General features: G+C 34.9%; 3 protein-coding genes and 1 long non-coding RNA gene across 7 annotated transcripts in view; 3 read left to right on the forward strand and 1 right to left on the reverse strand.

The window, feature by feature from the left end:
* Nucleotides 1-7,167, forward strand: part of LOC147513810 (uncharacterized) — a 31,912-nt gene extending 24,745 nt beyond the window's left edge. The window contains exons 3-4 of the mRNA XM_086597096.1: nucleotides 6,773-6,871; nucleotides 6,966-7,167. Coding sequence (XP_086453222.1) covers nucleotides 6,773-6,871; nucleotides 6,966-7,091 — 225 coding nt within the window. The 3' untranslated portion in view covers nucleotides 7,092-7,167. The remainder of the gene's footprint in view (nucleotides 1-6,772; nucleotides 6,872-6,965) is intronic.
* On the reverse strand, nucleotides 4,536-16,623 carry LOC147513812 (uncharacterized). Of its 2 annotated transcripts, XM_086597095.1 has the most exons (3): nucleotides 16,208-16,623; nucleotides 6,122-6,199; nucleotides 4,536-5,347 (listed from the first exon to the last, which is right to left on the reverse strand). In XM_086597095.1, exons 2-3 carry the CDS (start codon nucleotides 6,171-6,173, stop codon nucleotides 4,680-4,682), a joined length of 720 nt encoding a protein of 239 aa, XP_086453221.1. In that variant the 5' UTR covers nucleotides 6,174-6,199; nucleotides 16,208-16,623; the 3' UTR covers nucleotides 4,536-4,679. The 2 variants fall into 2 exon arrangements, 1 of the variants encoding a protein (XP_086453221.1); XR_015215678.1 differs by lacking the exons at nucleotides 4,536-5,347; nucleotides 6,122-6,199 and adding an exon at nucleotides 7,317-9,920.
* On the forward strand, nucleotides 13,626-15,928 carry LOC147513813 (uncharacterized). 2 transcript variants are annotated; one of them, XR_015215680.1, is made up of 3 exons: nucleotides 13,626-14,554; nucleotides 14,667-14,746; nucleotides 14,884-15,928. It is a non-coding gene; the product is annotated as an uncharacterized LOC147513813 (long non-coding RNA). The 2 variants fall into 2 exon arrangements; XR_015215679.1 differs by having other exon boundaries at nucleotides 14,667-15,928.
* A 6,493-nt stretch (nucleotides 16,624-23,116) lies between the features above and the next one.
* On the forward strand, nucleotides 23,117-26,340 carry LOC147513814 (uncharacterized). Of its 2 annotated transcripts, none has more exons than XM_086597097.1 (4): nucleotides 23,117-23,731; nucleotides 23,844-23,941; nucleotides 24,027-25,169; nucleotides 25,283-26,340. In XM_086597097.1, exons 1-4 carry the CDS (start codon nucleotides 23,491-23,493, stop codon nucleotides 26,021-26,023), a joined length of 2,223 nt encoding a protein of 740 aa, XP_086453223.1. In that variant the 5' UTR covers nucleotides 23,117-23,490; the 3' UTR covers nucleotides 26,024-26,340. The 2 variants fall into 2 exon arrangements, with proteins under 2 accessions (XP_086453223.1, XP_086453224.1); XM_086597098.1 differs by having other exon boundaries at nucleotides 23,850-23,941.
* The last annotated feature ends 305 nt before the right edge of the window (nucleotides 26,341-26,645 follow it).

The raw sequence follows: 26,645 nt of genomic DNA on the forward strand, positions 1-26,645 counted from the left end.
AGTTAACCAAATATGCTACTTCATCAACTCGTTAGAGTTCAAAACTCGACAGAATTCAAAACTCGATGCAATTTAGAACTCGACAGAATTCGAACTCCGACAGAGTTCAAAACTCGACGAGAATTCAAAACTCGACGAATTTAGAACTCGACAGATTTGAACTCGACGACAGAATTTAGAACTCGACAGATTCACCGAACTCGACGAATTCACCTAACTCGACAGAATTTAGAACTCGACAGAGATTCATCAACTCCCGACAGAGTTCAAAACTCGACAATTCATTCAACTCGACAGAATTTAGAACTCGACAGACTTCAAAACTCGACAGATTCATCGAACTCCTCGACAGTTCAAAACTCGACAATTCAAAACTCTGACAGAATTCACCGAACTCTGACAGAATTTAGAACTCTGACAGAGTTCAAAACTCTGACAGAATTCAAAACTCTGACAGAGTTCACCAACTCCCACAAATTCACCTAACTCGACAATTTTAGAACTCGACAGAGTTCAAAACTCGACAGATTCAAAACTCGACAGAGTTCACCGAACTCGACGCAATTTAGAACTCGACAGATTCAAAACTCGACGCATTCACCTAACTCGACAATTTAGAACTCTGACAGAATTCACCGAACTCTGACAGAGTTCAAAACTCTGACAGAATTCACCGAACTCTGACAGAGTTCATCAAATATGTTAACACCTAATTAAACACATTTAGCTCCTTGAACTACTAAGCATAAGAGTAGTCGACATTTCAGCAGCTTAAAACGACTCTAAAGCTAATACAAATATGGGTGGTGTGGTGTCGAGTATTCAAGGATATTGGATAGGTTAGTTGTTGCTTCTAGTCATATTGCATTTGGATCTTCCAAATAATACAGTAAGCAAAATGCTCGAATCCAATATTTCTATCAGTTATTAGTTGTTGCTTCTAGTCATGTGACATAGATGCAAGTTAAATCACATCCACTTCATAAGTAAATTTACATTCTTAAAACAAAAAAGAATATTACTGGTTTAATTTTTATTACTAATAAGGTTCAGTTTAATATAAGTTAAAGATATATGAAATGCTATCGAAAAAAAGGAAGTATCAAGACTAACCTTTTGATTTCAACGCTGCGCATCTTGAGCCACCAAATATACCGCTGCAACAAAAAATAACCTTTTTAGAACCTAACAACATAAACGGAAAACAGATCTAAATTAGATGTGGTGAATTAGACCAGTAAGTTCACATACCGCAGCAAAAGAAGAGATGGAAATCAAATCTGACAAAGCAATATATGGTTGTTTTTGTAGATCGCTCAGATTAGTCGATCCCTCTCTTTTTTTGGTTAGATCGGTCTCTTTTTTTGGTTAGATCGGTCTCTTGGTCTTAATTTTTGGTTAGATCGGTTTTGAATTTCGGTTTTTTTTTTTGTTAGATCGGTTTGAACTCTTTGGTGAAGATCGGTTTTTTTTTTTTTTAAGAGAAGATCGGTTTTTTTTTTTTTAAAGAGAAGATGATGAAATATCGAAATATCGGTAAATATCAGTAAATTGGGTGAATTAGATCTGAAGATCTAGAGGGCTCGATCGGACGGCTCAAATGAAGAGTGAGATAAGGGTGGCACTCTAAGAGTGGCACCCTAGACAAACCGATATATATATATATATATATATATATATATATATATATATATATATATATATATATATATATATATATATATATATTTTTTACCCTCCCTTTCAATATTCTTATCAAGGAAACAACTCCTGTAACAATGGAAACTGTTGGTGCATTTCAAAGGTTACCTATGGTGAAGCCTCCACTTGATATTCTTTATTCAGCACTGAAGAAGGCAAAAAAGGTCCCTGCTTCAAAGGGTAATCACCTCATTAGTAATGACAACATTTTATTATTATATGAAAAGGGGTAGGGGACCTCTCTAACAACCTCGCTTACCTACCAAAAACAAACTACATTTCTAAATAACGTTGTGGTCATTGTGTTAGTCGTGGCGAAAAACTTTTACCCAATATTAGTACCGTGCACGTCAATCTATGTTAAATGCTATTCAATGGAGTGCATTTATTCTTGCAAGCTAAGGGTTCCTTTGAAAGGACAATGCATTTTGACAGTGTTTAAATTTTCGTACGGTGTACCTTTGTAGAGAGACTAATAGTTAATCTCACTATGGGAACTATGCAAATGCTTTACTCCATTAACATTCGACTTTATGAAATTGTACTTAGAGATAAAATTTGTGATGCTACTTACAAAAGGGGAATGCATATATAATCCTGTTCTTATAGTTTGATATTTGTAGTGGATTAGAAGTTGAATTGTTAGGTTCAAAATGTCTTTTTGGCATTAAGTCGTGACAACTTGGTTTAGTTTAGACAAAAACTCACATGTTTTAAATAAATAAATTCAATCAAGCCACCCATGCTCTTCAAGGGAAGGACAATCCTCAGATGATATGACTCTGTTAAGCAGGTACAAGTGATTGTTCATTCAATTCACTATAGCGTTGAGACCAACCATTTGAGAACGTGATTCATGGAAACTAACCTAGATTCCTAAGTAGATGACGTTACACAAGAAAGAACCATAGCTGTCAGGTACACCCGAGTTTTCTTATTTGTCGTGTGGTTATAGTTTTATAGACATTGCTCAGGAATGGATTCATGTAATAGACGGTTTCTTTGAATACCCGTTCTTTCCTTTATGATTTTCGATTCATTCTGCGCCATTTGATCTAACATGGGGTTCTTATTTGATTCATAATTTATTTTTCTCAATTGAAATTTGACTTTTTCGAATATCCATTCCCTGTTTTTCTGCATCTCATTTCTTTGACATTTGATATTCTGTACGTGTCTTCTCATTGATTCTCTCTAAAATCATATCAATTTTTTGGATTAGTGATAAAAATGTTGAAATTTTAACAAAACAACCCTCTGTCAATTCATTCTCTCACCTCTCTCAAACCATTTTCTATTCGGTTCCTTAATTTCACTGCTCTATTGCCAGTATGTTATCTTTCAGATGGTACCAATCATCTCGAGCACTCCGACACCATTAAATCATTTTCTTAATTGAAGAGACTGTTTGCAAAATCCAATAGGTAATTTTCCAACCTTTACAACTTTTGAATTCAATTCTATTTATTTCCAACATGTAGAATTTATTTTTCTACTCTTCTTGATTCGTGAGCTCCTTTGCTTTGCATTTAGAATTATGTGGATTTCCTGTAAATGGTAAATGGTTTCAATACCCAAACAAAAGATAAAAAAAACAAAACCCCGAAAAAGAGAACAGATATACCTTTACATGATCACTAATAATGAGGGGTAAGATTTTATGAGTAAAAGAGTTATGACTTATGAACGACTAATTTTTTTTTTTTTTATCAAATTCAATTGGTCTTTTGAACTTGGCAGTTTAGTTGTATTTTTAAGCACTTCAGGAGTCTATGGAACTTTAAGTTTTCTCCTACACTACTACTCATTTTTAATACTCTATATCTCCCTCTTCCGGTGTCTCTCAGAACTTCAATTTTCTTTTAATTTCATCATTGCTTGCATTTGAATTCATCCAAAGTTGGGCTAATTTGGTGGAATCACTACTACAGAATGACACATATACCACGGTCAATAAGAACGTTTATACCACTCGGTTCTTCCAAAACCGTGGGAAATACTTATATACCACGGCGAAATTTCTTTGGTCATTAGTTTACTAGTATATACCACGCTTACATGAAAACCGTGGGATAAGTTGGGCCATATACCATGGTTAGTTTTTTTTCAGCATGAGAGTATACTCCACATCCCCACTACCTTAAACATAAACAGTGGTATATAAATTTTCCACTTTCTACCGTGGTTTATGACTTCTTTATATCACCTCTCTCTATATTAAAGCATAGTACATCTGACGTGGATAATTTCTATCCTAGATGGAACTATCCCATGAGAGAGTGAAGCCACGTGGAAAAGGGTTTTAGAAACCGAAAGTCTCGCCTCTTTTAAAAGTTAAAACTTCTAAAAGTTTCACGTAAGTGGCCTCTCTTAAAACTCTCAAAAACCGGTAGACCTCCAAATATTTTCCAATACTGCCTTGAATCTCCCTCTAGAACCAGTTTTAGTTTCAAACTCTTCTAAATTCAAAACTTAAATTCTAAATTTAAGACTTTCAACTCATCGGCCGGAACCGCAAGTTTTAAGTTTTTTCAGTACATGCATCAATTTTTATTTTTTTTTCTTCGGGATTTCTTCTGTTTATTTGACAATGATGGAGATGGTGAGTACGTTCTTCCTGTGTCCTATGTTTAAACTTCAAACTGTGCAGTTATTTATTTCATTACTCTATGTGAACTGTCTGGTTTGTATTAATTACTTATATGATGGATACACACAAATAAATCTTCCCTTGAACATTGTATGCAATATAATCTTAATACATTAAAGTGATCCCTACTGTCCTATAACATAAAAGCAGAACATGAAGTGTGTTAATTAAGCAAGTATGTCTGAATTCAACTATATTTGTCTCTTCTTTTTTGGTATTTCTGAATTATTTCCAATGAATTGATATGCTCTTTAGGTTACATTACTATTGAGGAGCTAGCAACAGTCATTGGATCAAAACCTAGCGCAGGCGGAACTCCAACAGATGATTAGCGAAGTTTTAATATGACAAGCTTTAGAACTTTGTTGATGTCAGTAGCAATCATGACTGACAACAATGGTAAAAGTGAGCCACACAAGAATGCCAAACCTGATGCACAAGCCACCTTCATAGTGTTCGGTAAGGTTTCATAGTCATTGTCAGTCGTCACTGCTCTTTCTTCTGATCCTCTGAAATCACCCTCATCAATGGAGACCTCTGAGACGACATATATAGCAATTCCGTTGCTGGTGACATCCCTCTCACAGTAGGCGATTCTCCAGGTGATGTTGCATAGACGGATCCTCTTTTGGTTAGTTGCTTCTTTGCCTTGGTTTTTCTTTGCTGGGGACGCCAATGTCAGCAAAACAAGCATGGAATTGGTGTTCATCTTATTAGCTGGACTAGGAATGAATTCAGGCCGGATACTCTCTTGGCCAAACAAGTGAGGATCATAGTTTTTTGTTTGACCTACCCCCTCAATATCTCTCTGAGTAGCAAGTGACACATATTCTCCAACAGCCGTGCTACAAGCACTAGCAACAGCAGCAACAACTCCTACCAGGATCATATCCCACCAATCCTTGCTTGCAGCTGCCATACCAAGCATAAGTGAAGTAGTAGAAAGCAGTCCATCATTTGAACCAAGTATAGCGGCTCTAAGCCACTGACGAAAAGCTGAAAAAAGCTTTCAGAGTATTTGATAAAGATCAAAATGGCTTCTTCATATATGCTAATGAGGTAAAACTTTTCTACTACAGTGTATGTACGTTTTAGCTCTGTTTCTGTTAGTTAATCACTTCTACTAGCTACGTAAAAGGTATCAGTCATTCAGTCCCATTGGACGACCATTTAAATTGTAATGTCTGGCTTCTTAAAGGTCATTAAGTCATTAACATCGTTTACACGAATTACGTTTAATTGGAAGAAAGAAATTCCATGTGCTTTTGCACGCTGTGTTGACATCATACATATTTCGTGTTGATACATACCAATAGGAAAAGCATCAGTCAATTCACATTGTTCAAGTCCAGAGTACCTTTTGTTGTACCTGACAACTCAATACAATTGAACTTCTCAAACACAAGAGTTAATGTTTTAATTGACAATAAAAATCATATAGGTAACAATCAGGTTATACAAAGCATATAAAGAAAGCTGGAAAGGTTCAGATCAAAGCAGGGTGGTTTCTATCACGCATGACGATCTCTCTATTAACAATATCTGAAATTAGTTTCAGAGCTGCATGACAGTCCTCGCAAATCCGAAGGTTCTTCATGATTCTAATTGGTGTGCCTGGAGGCGTATTTATCAATCCAAAAGAAACTGTCAACTTCTCACTATGGTGATACAAAACATACATGCTCCTTTTTGTCCTCATCCATGTCCAGAAGTACAACTATGATATCTGGGATCATATATACCGAGTATATTGATACATTAATATCTTACCATTCTGGCATTCTGGCAGGTTGAAGTTATTTCTCTTGGCAACCTCCTCCATCCTTATTTGGCTAAATTGATCGGTTACTGCATTGAAGGTGATCAACGGGATGTTAGTGTATGATTTCATGCCTAGAGGAAGCCTGGAGAACCATCTATTCAGAAGTATGTTACTGTTCACATCTCAATCACTTGCAATATTGTTTACCATATAGTTCTTTATCATTGAAGGTGATCGATCAATGGGATGTTAGTGTATGATTTCATGCCTCGAGGAAGCCTGGAGAACCATCTATATATTCAAAAGTATGTTTTGCTTTAATCTTTCTAGTTTCTTCGATTCTCTTTCAATCCATCTATTCTCAAACCTCTTGGCGACCATGTGTGAGGTGAAAACACAGTATGTACAAACTATGTGGGAGTGAATCATGTTTCGGCTTAATAGAACGTAGCTTAGTTTCTATTGGTTGTCTCTAAACCTTGTGAATTAAATGTTTTGCATTTATCTTATTGTGAAGTCGCGGTCCTCATATTGCAAAGGGTTGATGGGAAACGAAGTTCACACTGGCGGGGACAAGATCAAGGTAAACAAATCATACACATTATTGTCTTTTTCTTTGAAAAGTATATGTTTACATATGTTGTGAGTCTATATGTTAGGGCCCATATCAACCAGGTGGCACAGAGTGTGGGTATTATACAATGAAGTTTATGAAGGAAATAGTAGAAGCTTGTTCAACTGGATCATTTGAAAATAAGGTATTCGAAAGTTTTGACAAACACTTTATTTGGCTCAACGACTTCGCCTTATTCTTATATAGTAACTCCACATGTTGTGCTTTGACTCATCCAGATAACAAATTTAGAACTGAAGGAGACATACACGCAAGATGAACTTGACGGTGTTCGACTTGATATTATTCAGTTCATCCAGGAAAATGGGGTGTTTCAGTCGGAAGTGAATAAGGATGAGTTTTAGCTATGTTCGGACCCCTCCAGTTTAATTTATGAGTCTTACCTTTTTAATTTATGAAAAGGAATTTGAAGTTTGTTTTCTCAGTGCACTCAAAAAATTAATGGAAGTTTTTTTATTATTATTATTATTATCTTTTTTTGCAATGTTTGATAGTTTATTGTACATTTTGAAATTTGTTGGGAAGATGGAAATGTTGTATGTAGGCAGGCTGTATAAATTTTGTTATGCAGGTTCGGTTTTTTACTAGCATTATTATTATTATTATATATATATATATATACCATACCACGGTTTGGCATAAACCGTAGTGTTTAGTATAACTATATACCACGGTCTTATAACATATACACTAATATAAACCACGGTTTCAATAGTTTATATGCCACGGTTATGTTGACAACCGTGGTATATAATGGGCATTACAAACCACGGTTCTTTGAAAAATCGTGGTATCCGGTAAACATATATACCACAGTTTTGCTATTATTATATACCACACCACCTATTGTCACGGTTGTATAACAGTGGTAAATATATTTATACCACTTAAAAACAGTGGTATAAGTGTCATTCTGTAGTAGTGAATGCTTTGACGGGTACCAATATATGTGTTGCTGATAAGAACTACATTCTAGCTCAGTATCGACTCAAAAGGTAAACTTCACACCACATAAACTAATTTTGACATCATGCTTCAAGCTTCAAGATATTTGAATTCTTGGTTAGTACGTAGTTGACTATATTTACAATGCAAAGGTTTAGCGTTGAAACTTAATTACCTCTCCCGTAGTTAAAGAGCAAGTATCAATTTCTTCTCTCTCCCATAGAAGACAAAATTTAGTCACATATTTTTTGCAATTCATCTCAATCCATCGCTGGAAGGTATGTACTCACAAGTAAATAATCTCCTCTTATGTGTTTTGTTTTCACCTGAAAGTCTAAACCCAATCAAATGTATACTGATTGAGTTATTCTTCATCGAACTCATGATTACAAATCTTTTGTTGCAAGAATTCTTGAAGAAAGTGAAAAGGTTCAGGTATAAAATGTCAAATGCTTTATTACAAATATAATTCGTGTTCTCGCCTCTTTTTTTCTGGAAAACAAACAGTTCATTGTGCGAAGGTGTTCAAAAGGGCCTACAATTACCGGCATACTGCACTGGTAGGTATGCTCCCACCGTTGAGAAAGCAATGTTTCATTGCATGTTGTTTGAGTTAAATACTAATTTATGTAGTTATTTGATGTTTCATTAAGTACATATTCTATGCAAATCACATGTATATGATTAATTCGTTGTATAAACACCTAATTTTCGTAATTTTAGTGTAACCCCCAATGCATACCAAAAGTTTACAAAGCTTTTGATACTTGGTTAAGTTAAAGATTTTGGATACTCGGAACTTTTATAGACTTTGAGTTCTGTTTAATTGTCATCCGAGTTGAATTCTTCACACCAACTTTAATTTCTTTAACTTAAATGTTTAAGTACTTTGCTCTTCGCTTGAAAGTTACCTTTTTAAATATTTTCCTATAATAATTTTCCTTCATCATTTTCATCTTCTATTTCGATCATTTACATTTATTTTGGTTCCAATTTGAAATTGCATACATGTAGATGGCTGTGATTTTGATCGTATGACCTTAAGTATATATGCTTTTTTTCGATTGACAAGGATTCATGAAATTCATGCTTTCAGTTGGAGAACTATAAGCAAGGGAAGCAGACACTAATGGTTGTTTGAAGGTGATTTGCACTAATGTGGAGGTTAGTTCAGACTCAATATAAATATGCTTTGCAGGATGGTAAGTATACTAACATTTTTGTAAGGGTAGATTACCATATAAAGATTTTTGGACAAAGTAAATCTATTTTATTTGTTGAATAACTTTGATAAAATGACGCCTCACACTGTATAGAGGAACTAATAGTCATGATGTAAATTATAAAATGTATTTAGTACATTTTAGTCATGCTAGAGAAACTAATGCCTTCTAAGGGAAAGAACTAAATTGTCTCGAGGCGTAAGGGTTATTTAACTGTCCTGACATTCGTCGAGACGGTTAAGTAACTGGATTAAACAATGAGATATCTATATTGTTATGATTTTCAGATTATGACAGGATTTAAGTTTATGAAATGTTGAAAATACAGAGGAGACTCTGCCGAAATTTTTGTAAGATTATTATGTTTTTGTTTAGTTTGGGTTTTGCTTAGTTGGTCCGATCACGTCCCGAGTTTCATAATGACTGTAGATGTCATGTGTCTTTGGTAATCAGTCATTATGAAATTTGGGGCATGATATAGTTGATGGCAGATGACATGCACCTTGGTATTATCTTAATATGGTAAAATATATAAGTAGGAAGCTAGCAGTTACATGATTCATCATGGGTTAGGGGGTAACGAATCAAGCAGTAGCTAGACTTGCTAGCAATGTTTTTGAGTGTGGTTGATGATGCTATTTTGAATTTTGCCCCTCTAATGAATGTATAGTGGAAAAAACTCTTTGGGGTATTTAATTTATGATACAAGTCATTGAATGCAGCTGACAAGGTGTTCCTCTCTACCTATATTTTCTTATACTACAACTTTGGCTATGTGCACAATTAATAATACAATTAAGATTTGATCGACTTACTCTTAACTCTTAGGAACAATAGTTGTACTCAAATAGGAAACAATCTTCCAGAAATAATATTTAGGAAATGTACTCAGAAAAATCCCTTCGTTTGATCGTTTCAAACATACTAATAGAAGACGCATGCATGCTTTCTCCTTCCTCTTAAATGTTTTGCTTCTATATCCTTCTTCTCTACCGCTCCAAGCATCTTCAACATGTGTAGTTATTTCACATATTAAATTAACCAATCAGTAATACTATAATTAACTTATAGCTAGGCAGTATTAACCATATAATAAGCTAGCCCAAAGCAGCTGATTGTTTTATTGTTTATCAAATAAACATTACATGGGTAGTATAACTCATTATACTAAGTTAATGTATAGGTAACTTTTCAACTTTTGGGATCGAGATTAAATAGCACTTTTAATTGCTATGCAGTTGCGTACAAGTATTTAGTTACTTTGTACTTCAGACAATTATGGGTTTGTAAACCAACCATAAAGAGAGTAGGCGGCATAGTGAATGAGGTATGCCCGCATATCGTTTGTGAGATGGTTCAATAGACCCACCCCTCCAATGGTCTTGGCCACTAAGCTGCCTCCAATATTTTGCTATGCTAACTGCAATCTGCTATGTTCCGTTCTTCAGTTAAAGTTGGGAGGTTGTCAATTGTCATATTATTTTTACGATAACTAAGCGAGTAAATAAAATTTTGTAATTGGAGTTTTCTACTCTTTAGTTATTTTGATTTTAAAATATGTCATGTTGAGATTGTTGATTGTTACAATGTTATTGCCAGTGGTGTTAAGTTATTCACATAGTATAATGACTTTGCGTTTACTATGTTATTGTGTGGTAAAAGTCTTTGATTATGTAAACTGTGTAGTAAAAGTCTTTGATTATGTGTTGTTGATTTTCTCAAGTTATGTCTGACTAAGTCCTTTGCACCCATTGTATCCGACTTAGTGCCAATTGTAAAAGTAAGGCTACTTTCAAAAGGTAGCAAGAATGAGTTCCTTCTTGAATTGTATTAGAATTTGAAAGTTCCTGTCCATATACAACTACTAATATCTAGGCATATGAACTCTCATTAATTAATGATCTCATTGTGATTTGACACAATGAATTCACTAGATAATAGCACATTTGCAATGAGATGTATTTACTGATTCTTGGTCGTCTTAAACAATTATAAAGTTTAATTGTATTACCTCTGTTTGATAATAGCACATTCACCTAATTAATTAATTTTAGTCATATAGCTTATGTAGATATACATGCATGGTTAGCATTGGCATATTACTTTGTAGATTATTAGTCCATAGTAGTTTTTCCTCATCCAGATTTAGTAGCTTAAGTTATGAGTCATTAGTTTTGAGGCTTCAATACAAACATAACTAATAGAGACATCGTCTATTTTGTCCATTCAAGTGATTACATAGCACACTTTAACTTATAAAGGTAACTGCTTTTAAGGGGGTCTGTATATTCTTATACCAATGACTCAAATAGTGAATAAGCAGTAGCTTTGAGGGCATGCTAATATCATAGCACACATTATATTACTTATGAAGCTAACTGGGTCTGTATATTCATATCATGGATCCCCAAGATCAGTTTTACTTTTTACACCTGATGTAAGTTGATAAAAGTAATTATTACAATCCTGATACTTTATTAGTCTTACATTGTTTAATTTTTCGGTATACTTTTGTACATTTATGTTTTGTGTTGAAAACACAACCTTGCATCGCCGGAAGGATCAAACATGTAGGCACGCTTGAGTCGATTCGTGGAGGAACTTAAGAACTTCGAAAGATCAGTTAAGCATCTGTGGAGAAAGAGAATGCTTTAGCTCTTGAGGAGTTGAAAGCCGCGGAGAAATTGGCTAAGGAGGCTACTGAAAAGATTGGGAAGCTTTAGTTTCTCAAAAACGAGTGGAGGAGACTGCCGAGATTGAGAAGTTCTGGGCTACTCACAGGAGTATATACAACACAAAAGAGGATAGAGGAATGGTAGAACTAGATCACTGTTGTCCTACTCCAATATGATGTCGATGTCACATCCCTTTTGTCTACTATCAAACGAATGAAACATGAGATGCCCATGATGAGTGATGCAAATAATCAAGCATTGAGCCATGCCGATGATGCGACCAAGATTGCATAAATTCATGCCGAGAAAGTGGAATTGCTTTCTGCGGAGTTATGTCGTGTGAAAGCCTTACTTGATTCCAATGTTGAGTTAAAATCCAATGAGAACACTGAATTGATGAAAGAGCTGAAGTCCGAGATAAAATTCCTGAAAGAATAACTTGAGAAAGCTAAAGCTGCCGAAAAAGGGTCACAAAAGCTGAAGCTTTGATTCAACAACTAAAATAAGAAGTTGACTTCATGAAAATGCAGAGTTGGTAATGCTATACAATTACCTTAAAAAAATTGTTCTATCTTCTATTGCCCAAGTCATTGTCGTGTTTTGTTCATGAACTTTCATTGTTACAATATTTTGTACATTTCGCACACTTTCTTTTAGTAGTAGTCATGTGGGGAAGGAAGTAAGAGGTCGGGTGGCACTATTCTATACACTTTTTTTTTTTTTTTTTTTTTAATTTGGATGCATGCATTGGTTGTTTGACTCAAAACTCAAAAAGTCACTGCAGCTACTACAAACCCTAAAGGGGACTCAATCGATTGTTATAGAATAGTGCATGGTGGAACCCATGCATGCATCCAAATTAAAAAAAAATGATATGGGCTACCACAAGGATATCCCTATAGGGATGAGTGTTGCGAGACCGTTGGATTCGAGATCCAATGGTCCGAAAATCAAAAACAAAAAGGAAGAGAGAGAATATGGGTTTGTTTTTTATTTTCGGACCGTTAGATCTCGGATCCAACGGTCTCGGCTGGCGTCTCTATAGGGATATCCTCGTGGTAGACGAACTCAACAAATATATATATATATATAACAGTTCCTATTCGATGAATGGGTCCAAAAATCTAGTAACTACTTATATGTCAAACTCATAAATTTTTCTATCTATAAATTTATCGTAAACTTTAGAAACATGGTATAATCTTTAGTCACAAAAACTGTCTACTTACCCTCTCGTCCCGATTTTAAACTGCGGTTTTACGGGTCCGTTTGGGTGCAAAACTTAAATTTCTCTCAAGTTTGGGTAAAGATGGCAAAACTTGATTAAATTTCCTCACACAATCAAATTATGTTTTTCCAGGCTTGTAAAGATGGGTTTTTTTAACAAAAAAGTTAATGATCCAAGTTTTAAAAGAGGTCATGGTTAAAGCAACAAATAGTTCACGTTGAATTTGTTGATTAACTAACAAAATCAAGTACGTACAGAACCAATTTTTGTAGAGCTGTAAAGAGATAAAAAGAGAATAGTATAAAGAAAGTGGTTTTAGTGTTTGGGTTTAGTGTTGAAGAGTGGTTTTGACGTTTGAAGAGTAGCATCCTATTTGATGTGCCTCGTCACAATTTTATGCATTTTTCATCAAAAACGACTAATAAATTGGGTTGGAAAGAAGGGTTATTCAATTATTTAATCCCTCTTTTATAGTTACTTTTTTCTTAAGTATGTAAAAATATATAATTGTTTGCAAAATATGTGGCGCTCCGAAGACGCTCTAGATCATGGAGCTTTTCAAGTTAGCCGCTTAGGCGATCTCACTCCCTCTCACTCCCGGTCTCCCGCTCAACATTCTGGTGACGAAGGGTATAATACTATAATACCTTAGAGCCAGTATTCTTGCCAACTAGCCACCGCGCATGATGTGCGAGATTACAATCTATTTCTTCGCGGCACAAATTCTAAGAAGCACTACCTGAATAGCTACACTTATATCTTTGTAGTCAAGTTGTATGAGCATATATGGACTGCATCGATATCATTCCGAACTTTTTCCAATTGCAACTTCCCAAATGATTAGTCCAGGCCCTAGACAATGGTTCAGGATTTCGGTTTGGTTGACTAGAATGAGTACTGAAGTTGGGTTGTGTATTACAAAAATTTCATCCAAAGAATACAAAAGGAACATGTGCCTCCCCGAAAGAAAGTAGAAACCCTAAACCGATATCTGGGCTAGTATAGTTCGACCCAAATGAAGCTCTCTAACGAATAGCGGTTGTGTAAGGCCGACCGAAATCTTTACAACGGGAACACATCAAAGATTATAAATGTTGTGGGATAACCGGACCCACAATTTTGGGATAGCAAAACTCAATTCACGGAAACCCCTGAAAACTTGGAAGGTCCATTTGAAAGATTTGCATTGAATCCAATAATTTCATAGCACTCGGCCAGGGCCCAAACTATTTGCATCTATAAGCGATGTCTCTTTGTTATTTTACAAAGTCTAACTTTGGAAATGCAGGTCCAATGGCCCAATCTATTTGATGTGGAGAGCATTGTAGTCACCCACTACCCTACCCTAACTAGATTTTTTTTTTTTTTTTTTTTTTTTTTTTTTTTTTTTTTTTTTTGTTTTTTAAAACTTAGACTGTATTTGATAGCCCTACTATTCACTTGTTTGCACTAATATTTGATGTGTTTTTTTAGTCATGACAATTTTGTTTTTGGATTTGACACAAGTTGTTATTTGCCGTGATTTTGGTGCCAAAATTTACTCTGGGGTCAGTAAATTTTGCCACGACAATTTTGTACACAAATTTGCCGCCAATCAAAAATGGAAAAAAAAAAGCCCGATAACATCTCTCTCTCTCCCCCTTTCTGGTTCACAGTCTCTCTCTCTTTCCTCTCTCAATAATCTCTCTTTAATCGATTTGGAGGGGCGAGCTATTTCATCGATTTGCACGGCTCAGGTACGTTTATCTCTCTCCATCTCTCATTCTTTGTTTATTCTTTTTCTTTTCTGTTTATTCTTTAGATCATTAGTTTAACAATTTAATTGGATGTATTTGTTCCCGATTAAAGTGACTGATGCGTAGGAGAGGATGAAACCTAACAAGAATCGTCGATACCGGACAAGTGGTCACTATTTGTTCCCGATTAAAGTAAGAAATTGCTCCTGTTGTGTATGAACTTCTAATTCGCCTATGCCATTTCTGATTGCTTCAAAAGTTAAAGATTATTGAGCAATTTTGTGTAAGGATGTCTAAATTGTTTCTCCTTGTTATCTTGATTTTACAAGGTCTTCTACGCTTTCTTAACTTCAACTTGGACACTCAAGTTTCCATCTGAGTATGTAGTATCTTGGATTATTTATTTATATTTAATGTCGTTGCTATTTCTTTATTGTTATTATAATTAGTATTAATTCTAAATCCATAGTTATTCATTGTTTATTTTTATATTCTACATGCATTCTTTTATAGTATTTCTTTTGGTATTATCTTAGTCTAATACTCTAATAGATATTGGAGCATAGGAATTGTTACTTTGATTATATATGGGTTGTGTTTACTGCTTGTGTTTATTTGAGAAATCAGTGAGAAACTAAAAAAAGTCAAGACTTGGTTGCTTGAGGTGAGCATGTTGTCAGGAACTAAGTTAGTTAGCAATTACTTGGTGTTGGTCCGATGAGAGTGGGTAGGAACATATGGTTATATCTGGTGGTGTAGAGGTATTATAAGTTAGAACAAATTGAAGCAAACATTAAAGGTTGACACTTGAGTGAAGTGTTGTTAAAGAGAGAGAGTTTGAACTAGTCAAGACTAGAGTCCTAGTAACTTGGGACTCTTGGAACTAAACTTGAAAAATGGGATAACGGCAATGGGGTCATGCATACAGGGCAGTTGGTTAGAGGAAATATAGGCGAGCAGAACAATTAAAAGGAGATGAATGCTTTTGGTGATAATCTCTTGGAATGTTGAACGAATTGCTGGGGGTATTGGGTTAAAGTAGTTTAGTTGCAGTTCGTAGGCACGATTATTCATAGCTTTACTGAAGTTATCCTTTCAATTGAATTCCTATTGATCTAGTTCTGCGAGGTGAGTTGTACTTCTCTTGTTGTAGTCACTAGATGATTTTAGTATGATAATATTATCCCCTATGTAATTTCTGACATGAAAGAATATTTAGTTTGAAAGTATTATGGCTATGTTAGTCTGCGATATTGAAATTGGTGTTTTTCCTTCCTAGAAACTTTTGGATTATGTTTTCAATAAAATAGGAGGGATTATATGGACTATTACTTATTCAAAGAAGTATTGAAACAGATTTTGTTTGTGAGAACATGTCGGTAACCGTTGTTATTTCATTTAAATGAGTTGTAAATATCATGCACAGACTAGTAATAGATTTCAGTGTAGGTGTGTGTGCTTGTTGAGTCCCTGTGTGCGTGTGTAGTGGGCTGGTGTAGGTGGTGTGTGTGGTAGTGTGTGTGTGTGTTGTTGTGTGTGTGGTAGTGGTGGACTGTGTGCAGTGTGTGTGGTGTAGGTGGTGCGTGTGGACTGTGTGCAGTGTGTGTGTGCTGATGTGATTTTTGGTGGAGTGTGTGTGTGTGTGTGTGCTACCTCTGTGGTGCGGTGGTCTCTGTGTTGCTGTTGCTGCTGGGTGGAGTGTGCTGGGTGCTAATGCGGCTGCTGCTGCTGCTGCTACTGTTGCTGGGTGTTGTGCGCTGCTGTTGTTGTTGCTGCTGCTGGGTGGAGTGCGTGCTGGGTGCTGCAGTAGTTGCAACTAGTAGATTACAAAATAACGGATCTTTAACTCAAATGGTAGAGCACTTGGGAGATTGCATCTTCATGTATCCCAAGGTGGTGGTGGTTCAAATCCACCAAGATCCTTCATTCATTGGTCTTTTATTATGTAACAATAGTGTTAATGGATAAAATTATATGGTTGAATATGTTTTTAGTACTATTTTACACAATAGTACATAAAAATTATTTAGTATTGTGTATGTTATCGTTGGTAGATTGTTGAGAAGTTCGCCGAGAGAGATATTGTTTATAATTTTTATTTTTATTTTTTGCTTTTTCTTATATTTTATTGAGTTTGAAAACAAAAACAAAAACTAAAGGTTGAAATACTACTTGCCGTGGGAAAAAACCACACAAATAAAACCATATTCAAATAAAATAAATTTACTAGTAAGAGTAGCTATCATTTTTAAATCTTAAATATTTTAAAAACACGAAAAAATGAAATATTTGCCTCGACAAATTTGGATAATCAAATAGCCGTAAATGGTTGCAAATCAGAGCAAATGATATTTACCACAGTATCATTAAACAGTGGTAATTTAAATTTGCCACAAGTTATTTGCAATTGTCACATTACAAATTTGCCAATGATAAATGGTGACAAAATTTGCCTTTGCCACAGCTCCAATCAAACATAGCCTTATTATCTGAAGAATCCACCAGATCAGGATATATTAAACGTTCCATGTCTTGGTTCGGAGACAAAACTCGATAATGGGCTGGGCAGAAGGCCTTGGCACACAGCCACACGGGAATCAAATAATTGGGTTGAGAGCCTAATTTTCTAATTTTTTTCGCCTCAAGTCCATCTTGAATTTTCATTACGGATTTAAAAAACACGGGCTTACGATCAACAACGTATATGTAAATTTAAATTTATACATGACAACTATGTAAATATAATTTTACTGAGACTTCTTCAATTCTTGAAAATACTAGGCAAATTTAAATTTCCACATGTAATGATGTAAATGTACATTGTCATATGCAAATACAAATATACATATGTAAAATACTGTGTACATTTACATTTACATAGGGTAAACAAAATTGTGTAATTTTATATTGTTATATGTAAATACAAATTTACATATGATGACATCAGTCCAGTTTGTTATTGAGCCAAAATTATTAATGAAGATTTGTCATAAAATCGAAATTATTAATGAAGATAATTGACATCAGCCCGATTTACCTTAAATCCGTAATTAAAATTTAGGGTGGACTTGGGGTAAAACTATTATTGGGCTTTGTCCTTGGGTCTTAATCCCTATACAATAATTGATTATGCTGGGCTCACGCTGAAAGGTTAGACTGCATCAGTGCACCACTGTTGTGTAGTTGTGTGGGATACATAGTTGAATAAGTGCAATTGGCGCAGTTTAATTAACGGAGGTTACGGCCCAAGGACAAAGCCCAATAATAATTTCGCCATAAGTCCAAAATGAGCTGACGTTATTACACATCATAATTTTTTACTTCCCTTCCTAATATAGTGAATAAAGATTTTCCACTATAACCAAAATGAAACATTGAATAAGGTGTGAACTTCTGCCATGCATAACTTCTAGCTCGGTGTTCCGATTTAGGTGTTCAACCACTCTATTTGGGGTGTCTCGAAATGCGCGCTCGAAAAGATGAGACACGAATTGAGAGCAACCGACTTAAGATTTGACTAGAAGTAGACTTTATTGGCACGTAATGTTTTGATATGTTTGGACCTCCAATTTGGCATATTTTAGTTCATAAATATCACCCCATGACACATAGCCCCATGGATTCCAGTCCAGTTCATATAACCCCCAATTACGCCCATACCTATAAAACCTCCTCGTTTTTTTATCACTCATCAAATAACCTCCTTTTTAAAAAAAAAAAAAATAGCAATCATAATATGGTCTAATTTTGTTTTTCCTAGTTTTTTTTATATACTTATTTTCCATTTAAAAAACAAAACATTTGTTCAGCTTGGATTAACACGATTTATCTTCTCATTGTTTCACCATTGAAGAAATCATTAATTTTTCAAAAGATGCAATATTGAATATGCTAAGTTCATCTTCAATTTGTGAAGTTCTTCTTCTTCAAATGGTGGGTTTCTATTGAATTTGCTAACTTCATATTTCCAATTCTTTTAATTTTTAATTTTTATTCTCTCTTAGATTTTTATCTTTTTTTTTTTTCAATTTTTTTGCTTTAAATTGGTCTTTACAATATATAAATTTATTTTCTCATACAAATCTGACTATGCAAATTTAATTTTACATATGTAAATTATTTTTACATACAAATATCACTATGCAAATTTAACTTTACGTACATATGTAAATTGATTTTTACATACAAATATCACTATGCAAATCTAACTTTACGTACATATGTAAATTGATTTTATTATTATTTTTATTTTTTGCATAAAAACTATCTCAGTTACAGGTGCCGACTAGCAAAGTCGGTAAAACCTTTGGGTGATGATACTAGAGGTCTGGAGGTCGAACCCCTTCAACATCAAAGAGTTACTGATCTCATTTAAAACAGGCTTGCTAAAAATAAAAAATAAAAAAAAATGAAACAAAAAAAATAATAATAACTACCTCATTTTGCATATATAAAAAGTAAGATTTTATTTTTTGCTTTTAAAAACTACCTCATTCTCTCAAAAAAAAGGAAGAAGAAGAGATTATTTGTAATATTATCGTTTTAGATCAGTCCTTATGAAACCTTGCAATTTTTTTAATTTTGAAATCGCTTTTCTTTTTATAATTTTTAAGCTAAGATCTGTTTTTTCTTTTGTTCTTTTTTCAATGAAGAAGATGAAAAAAAAATCTAGTTTGTTAACTACGGAGGGTATTTTTGTCTATTTTTTACTTTCTTTTTAAACCACAAAAATAAGGAGGTTTGGTTGGTATGTTTGCACCCAGTGGTTTTTAATACAAATGTTTTCCGTACTAGGGAGATTTATCCTAAAATCTGCTTAAAATTTCATGTCATCAATTTCTATTAAAACGGAAATTTTTTTCCTATTGAAAAAAAAAATTCTAACTTTTCTAATTAAAACAGGAATCATTATCATCATATTATAATGAGAATTCCTCTCCTATTGAAAAAAAAATAATAAAATAAAAATCTAATACTTCTAATTAAAACGGGAACCCTCTCCAAATTAAAAAACAGGTTTTTAAAACTTAATTAAAACAATTTATTGAGAAATTAAAACGGATTAGTGACGAAAAACAATAATGACAATTTGTTAGAAAATTTATATATATATATATATAGTTATGATTGCCGAACAAGTTTTTGAACAAGTTTTTAAAAGAGCCGATGCATATGCACACGTCTACTTTCTAATATGAATTAAAAGTGTACACTGGGCATTAAAATTTTAACCAATCCTCACTGTATAATGACAGGCAAAAATGTATCCTCAGTCCTCACAGACACGCGCACAAAACCAGTAAGTTACTACTAGGAAAATTTGAAACCTGTGAATTATTAAAGTAGTACCATGCATAACTCCGTAAGTCCATACTACTATCCTTTTGTTACTAGAGGGCTAGAAATACTAGAAATACCCAATCAAGAATAATGATGTTTTCATAAGTAAATTTCCTTTTTTGATCACAGGTTTCTCCCTTCCTCACTCTACTCATCTCTTATTGATTGATTCTGAAACCCATGTGATGAATGAAGACAATTACCCCACCTTTCTCAACTAAAACCATGCATTTCACCAGACGCTCCTTTTAGCTGTATTTTGTCTACATTTAACTACCACTCAATAATGCTAATTTTTTCTTTCATAAAGATTTCGATTCTTTACCCTTTTTTCTGAAGTTCATAGTACTTTGGGTAATGTGAAAACGTAACAAATTGACAAAATATTCTCTCTAAAAGATGTTAAGGTTTCTTTTGTTCAAATCAAGTTCCTAGAAGAATTATTTCTTGTACGGTTTATATGCTGAATCATGCATAACTGCTATTGTACTGATTATAAATGATACGACAGTTAACACTGTATCATATAATTTGCCGCGGAAGAAGTTTTTTCTTTGAATTTGAAATAGTGCTATGAGCCCATGACAGTATGACACTAGACAGTCGACAGTAGTCTTGAAGTTTATAACATAGTCTAATCACTAAAGACAGTGAATTGAAGTTAGAAGGGGAATCTGCCACATCTAACCAAAAAATGACGTCAAAAAGTGGGCCTTCGTGCGTTTAATTGTAGGACAAAGAATGGAAACTGCAGCAGTTTCCGTACTTGAAGATAATGCTATTTTACATTCAAGGGGAATGAGTCCTATGAGAGACATGTGATGTGTACACTAACAGTTTTTAATTCTTCTTACTCTGTGTGCAAAATACAAATCTGAAAAACGGACTTAACTGGATGGAGATGGCATGGTAGCATGTACGTGATTTTCTTATCTGATTAATTATTATTTGATTAAAGAATATAAATCAATGGCAATTTTTATTACAAAGTTCCATATATGGTCTTATTTCGATTTGAATTCATATTGTTTTGGCAGTATGTATCTCCAGTGTTTACTTGACCACTTGGGTGATGCCTATATTTCATTCGGAAGGGTTTGACGCATAAACAAAGACTAGTGCAGTTAGTTAGTTAGAAACTTTAGAAATGGAGGAGACGTTATAAAACTTTAGGGTGTCATCCAGGGACAGACCAAGGTAGGGCAGAGTTGAATCAACATTGTCAAATATATAATCTACTTTCTAATAGGACCAATCAACAAATGTTATAAGCCTATGCTATTCTTTCCCAGTTTGATAAATTTGAGAGAATATTTACTTGATTGATTTTCCACTGTTTACACACTTGTTTATATAGAGTTTACAAATTTCTAATCCGTACGTATTGTTGCTATCTCCGTTAATAGAAATCCTAAAACAAATAGGAAACAAACGGTACAAGTGGCGAGAGTAATTTACTGGAAGAGCAGGTGCGGGCGCACTCTAATTGTACTCGAATAGAGAGCGTGCGCGATGCATGAAGCTACTTCTAATACAGCTACTTAATATCATCTGAGTTATTACATCTATAACTACATACCTATAAAAAAAAGTGACTACATCTATAATAGAAATTTTGTATGTTCTAATTTAGTTTCTCATGTCTGATGTCTCCAAAGTCCAAACAGCAAAAATTATATTACTTTCAAACATTTCCAACCAATGGAAGTTTTTCGAAAACAAAGGGTGTAAAACTTTTCTATTCGAGTTAATTTTCATTCAGATGGTTGAATACCATCGAAAAGAATTCTTGGTCCGCCACTGGTATCATCCTTAATCATTGTTTTGAGTTAAGTGACAAAGTTGAAGGCGTCAAGCTAGGCGCCTAACATCCTCTAAACAAATGTAAAAAGGCCATTTGAAGTTATATATATATATATACTTAGCTACCAGCACCTGACTAGAAACATTTCTAACAGCATCTTATACAATTGGACATGGTAGTATGCATGGACACATGGTGAGGTAGTATGGTACACAGTAGCCACTTACCAAATCAGTTGGCAATCAATTTGTGGGCTTCAGAGTACACCAATTACCTTTAGGGCTTTAGGAGTTAGTTTCCGAAATCTGAACAATGCCAGAGTGACCCACAAATGCAATTGAAACAGTCTGTTTAATACCCTGAAATAAACTCAACAAATGTATCTAGAACTAGAATTAAATATCTAAAGAAGGTGCACATGGTCATGAAATGTATTGGCAGTTTGGCACATCTAAGAGACTTAATTTGAAGTTATTATATTTGCATCTTAGAATTCATTAATAATAGATTTGATTACAACCTTGGACTTGACAGGGCTATTTAAACAAGTAAAACTTCAAATTTCCCAAATTCATGGAAAGACATTTCAAATCTAATATATAGTTCAAACTAGGTAATTAAGTCAATCGATATAGCACTGTTGCATCTAGGCTACTGTGCTAAAATCTAGAAGAACATGGTTAGCTACTTAGCTGCCAAAAAGAAAAGAACATCAAAGAATCTAGTCTAGTACTCTAGTGTCCGAAATAATGAAACTATGAATATAATAGGATAAATGTTAGGGCGTTGAGGATCAAAATAAAACATATGAAAAAAAATCCTTTTCAAACTATCAATTAATACCAACAGTAACATGTACATAAGTACATAACTAAAGTATGGAAAACATAAGATGATAAGATTATTGGAAAGAAAAAAGTATGGAAAACATAATTTGTGGACTGTTTTTAAGGACGGTATCTTCTTAAAGTCAAAAGAGATAAACAGTAAAGCAATTAATGATAGTATCCTTTTTACGTAGATACTCAAGAAATCATCAAAGGTATATGGAACTGTGAGTAACACGTAGGGAATCTAGCCCATTTTTAACCATGGTCAGGGTGGAGGGCCTGTGGAGGGGGGGGGACAAACGCGCTATAGACATTTCTTTAAAACTTTCCCTTACCATAGATCTATTCATATGCTCCTCAATCTATTAAACATTTACATTCCTTATATCAAATATGTGCCACATCTCCAATCGAGATTTAGTTGGACATGCGAACTCTACCACGTTTATAAAAGCACCCGAGTGTAGAATACATGAGTAACCTTACAATGTACATGATCACAATCATGGGGGAGTTGTGGACATGAGAGTGTGGATCCCAAATTACCGGTTAGCATTTAAAACGTAAGAGGAAGAGAGAATCGTACATGGGGAACTGAGCACTAGTGTCAAATGTGGTATGGAGTTCGTGGTAATTTCGTCATCACACAATTCCCAATGAGAGAGGAAAAGAGATTCAGATATTGCTGTTGGTCTTGTTGGTTTTGGTGTTGTGTTGGTGTGAGAAACTTGAGATAAGATAGATAGAGAGTTAAGATACTCTGTTGTTGTTGTAATTGTTGTTCTCATTGATCCGTTTTTCACGCCTACACTTCTCTCAGTCTCATCATGAAAACCTTTTTTGCTTCTCTCCTACTAAACTCAGTTTTCTTTTAGTTTTCTAGCTCTCCTGTCTTTTTCATTGTGATTCTCCTTTTTCTTTTCAATTCAAAAAAAGAGAGAAAAACACCAAGTCCAAGTGATATGGGTAGAGACTGGTATTGGGGTGGTAAGAGTAGCAGTAGCAGTATCAGTAGCAGTAACAGTATCAGTATCAGTAGCAGTAGTAGTACAACAAAGAAGGATGAGATGAGAGAAACTCCTGGATGCATGAGTGGTGTACTTCATCTTTTTGATTTCAATCAGTTCCAGTTCCCAATAAGCCAGCCACCATGCTTCAAAGCTCCTAACTCCATACTTCAAGAAGACCCCACCTTCATCAAAGGTACATTTTCCACTAGCTAGTACTACTACTACTACATTTTTTCTTTTCTTTTATGGTTTCTGTTGAAAGTACATTTGTTTTAGAAGAAGTATTCTGAGGTTGTGCAATTTAGGTGCAGAAGCACCAAGGAATAGCTTGGAAAGAGATGAAGGAAGGATCATGGAAAGTTCATTAATGTCGAAAGAGCTGAATGAAGATTTTCAAATACCGGTAAGTGAAAAATGTTTATATATATATGTTCAAACAATTCATCATGTTCAATGTACTAATAATGAACGTGCAATACGTGTTTCAGATGGAGATTAGAGTTTTAGCTACAAATGCAATGGGAAAAGGAGCTGTGAGAGTTCTTCAAACTAGAACTGATGAATTTTCAGCTTCTTCAGAGAGTTCTAGCTCTCCTGGTCCAAAGACTCCAAATCTTGTAGCTCGTCTAATGGGTCTTGATCTACTGCCTGATTCACTCTCTCCAAGTCCATCCTCATTAACACCAAGCAAGTTATATCACCCAAATGAAGGACGACAAGAGCGCCATGATGTCACACCTTCTAAGCAATCCCATAGTAAATTCGACAACCAGCACAAGAAGAACCGAAGTAACTACATTGTTGAGAATGAAATAAAGTATGAAACTACAGGCTCGCGATCACTGCCAGACACACCAAGAATATCATCAGCAAGGCGATCAGATGTAGATCCAAGATTTTCACTTCAACTCAACAAAGAGAACATGATGCATACTGAGGAGTTCGATTATTTTAGTCGAATTTCAAGAGATCAAAAATCAAGAAAAAGAGAGTTGAAAAATGAGGTCGAGAACCGAAGCCCAGGTCACTATGCTAGACAGATTGTAAAGCAAGTCAAAGAGAGTGTTAGTAGAAGAGTTGGTTTAGATATAACAAACACCAGCAACAACAGACTTAAGTCCAAAGAAGTTGAGGTTCCAATGCTCAAGTCCAAGAAACCAAAGCGCCTTTCAAATATCGGTGATGAATCAAATTCAAATAAGCACTCGACATCTTCCTATTCATCTCGGTTAAGACTACACGAGGAGCGTAAAGGCGAGGCGGTATTATTGGCTCACGATCACGTATCAATCTCTCCAAGACCCTTGTCAAAACCTCGCGCATTACCACCAGAACAACCACCACGGCCATCACCAAATTCGCTCAACTCCAATGGGCTCAAACCGAAGTTTTCAGCCAAGCCAAAATCAAAGTCCCAACCAGTACCACAGCATCAAACAATAGAGAAGTGCAAGAAAGCAAGTTGCGAGCGATTCAGTCAACGTAAAGAAGCACATATAGTACGAGGATCAAAACCACATCTCACTATTTCAGATAAGAAGTGCAACAACATGACTCAGCTACCAAAAGAAATCACTACAATCACCACACAATGCTCTACTTCAACACCATTACCTGAGTCTCAAAATCAGGTGCGAACATTATTTTTATTTTTTTTTAACTTGATTATTATTATTATTTTTATTTTTGAACTACTGTTTTATAACTGAAAAATGATTCTATACGTTTTTAATTTATTTCACAGCAATCAAAACAAAGTTCACGGTTATCTAGTTGTTCGAGCCGGACATGGTGCGTGACTCCCCCGCTCAATGACCGAGACGATATTGTCCTCCTAACTAATTTTGCCGATGAAATCCGGTACGTATCGGATATCCTTACATGTACGGGTATCAAAAAGGGTACCCTCGTTTCTTTCACTAGATGGTACTCTCCTTCTCATCCACTAGACCCATCCTTATTTCACCATCTCGAAAATTCATTGGATTTCTCCATTGGGTCTTCACTGAAACAACGGTGCAATCGAAAGTTGGTATTCAATTTGATTGATGAAATGTTGGTAAATTTTATCAAGCCATATCTCAATATCAAACCATGGCTAGGGTGTTTAGCTGGAGATGACCATTTTCTTCGAAAAGAATTGCGCGGAGATGGGCTTTTACAAATATTGTGTTCTGAGATGAAGAAGTTTCCATCCACAAGTTGTGAAACACTTGAAGACATAGATAGATTGATTGACAAAGATCTTCCTGATGCAAAAAAATGTACGTTGCCAATATTCGAAGAAAGTGAGTCAATAGTAATGGAAGTCGGTCAAGACATCCTCGACTCCCTCGTTCATGAAATGGTCGCTGACGTCATGCAGAAACGGCGCCACAAAACGCCACATGGTACTTCACGTGACGAGATGCTGTCCCCTGTGTGGGACCGCAAGAGTTTGAGATATGAGCCGTTGGATGAGATAATCAAGATGCTGAATGGATGATGTGGGAGGGTGGACCAGCGTTCAGAGAATATAATTAGTATAGTCGTGTATTTTCTCCTCTAGTCCCGAGAGATGACGATTGATGACGTATTGATTTATTATTTATTTTGTTTGATGATATCTGACATGTGTCTGTTCATGTACAACCGGATGACGGTACCTACACTTACTGACTGACCCCAGCTGACCCATTTAATAATTATTATTCTGATGAGCGTTATGGGGGACCATGTGGAGTGTTGAGCGGGGTATTCAAATGTCTGTGTAAATGTGAATATATGTGTTTTTATTTCATAGAAAAGTATTTGTAATCTAAAGTTATGTCATTTCCAGTTACTCATTAAGGTTAGAATCTATTTGGACGGGTACTTTATACCTCTAGGTGGTCCTTTACACAGTCATTAAATTTGACATTTAGCGTTGAATACGTGAATAATGGGAAACGTAAAACAGGAAAAGGGTATTCTCACATGTAGGCCTGTGCTGATTTGACTGAAAAAATTTCTATTTGCACTTGAGCTAGAATAGACTAATAGAGTAGTTTTCAGTTGAAATAGTGCAAATTTGAAAACCACCGAAAAACTAATAAATCTTAACTGTATTTGCATCTGAACTTGGAAGC

This window comes from Coptis chinensis, chromosome 3 (assembly GCF_015680905.1).
Source record: "Coptis chinensis isolate HL-2020 chromosome 3, ASM1568090v1, whole genome shotgun sequence".
NCBI classification, from domain to species: domain Eukaryota; kingdom Viridiplantae; phylum Streptophyta; class Magnoliopsida; order Ranunculales; family Ranunculaceae; genus Coptis; species Coptis chinensis.

Coding starts and splice junctions, on each gene's coding strand:
- LOC147513814 (XM_086597097.1), top strand. CDS start 23,491: ATGGGTAGAGACTGGTATTGGGGTGGTAAGAGTAGCAGTAGCAGTATC. Junction 23,732..23,843: donor AGACCCCACCTTCATCAAAG/GTACATTTTCCA, acceptor TGTGCAATTTAG/GTGCAGAAGCACCAAGGAAT. Junction 23,942..24,026: donor ATGAAGATTTTCAAATACCG/GTAAGTGAAAAA, acceptor TACGTGTTTCAG/ATGGAGATTAGAGTTTTAGC.
- LOC147513812 (XM_086597095.1), bottom strand. CDS start 6,173: ATGGAGGAGGTTGCCAAGAGAAATAACTTCAACCTGCCAGAATGCCAG. Junction 5,348..6,121: donor CCTGCCAGAATGCCAGAATG/GTAAGATATTAA, acceptor AGCTTTTTTCAG/CTTTTCGTCAGTGGCTTAGA.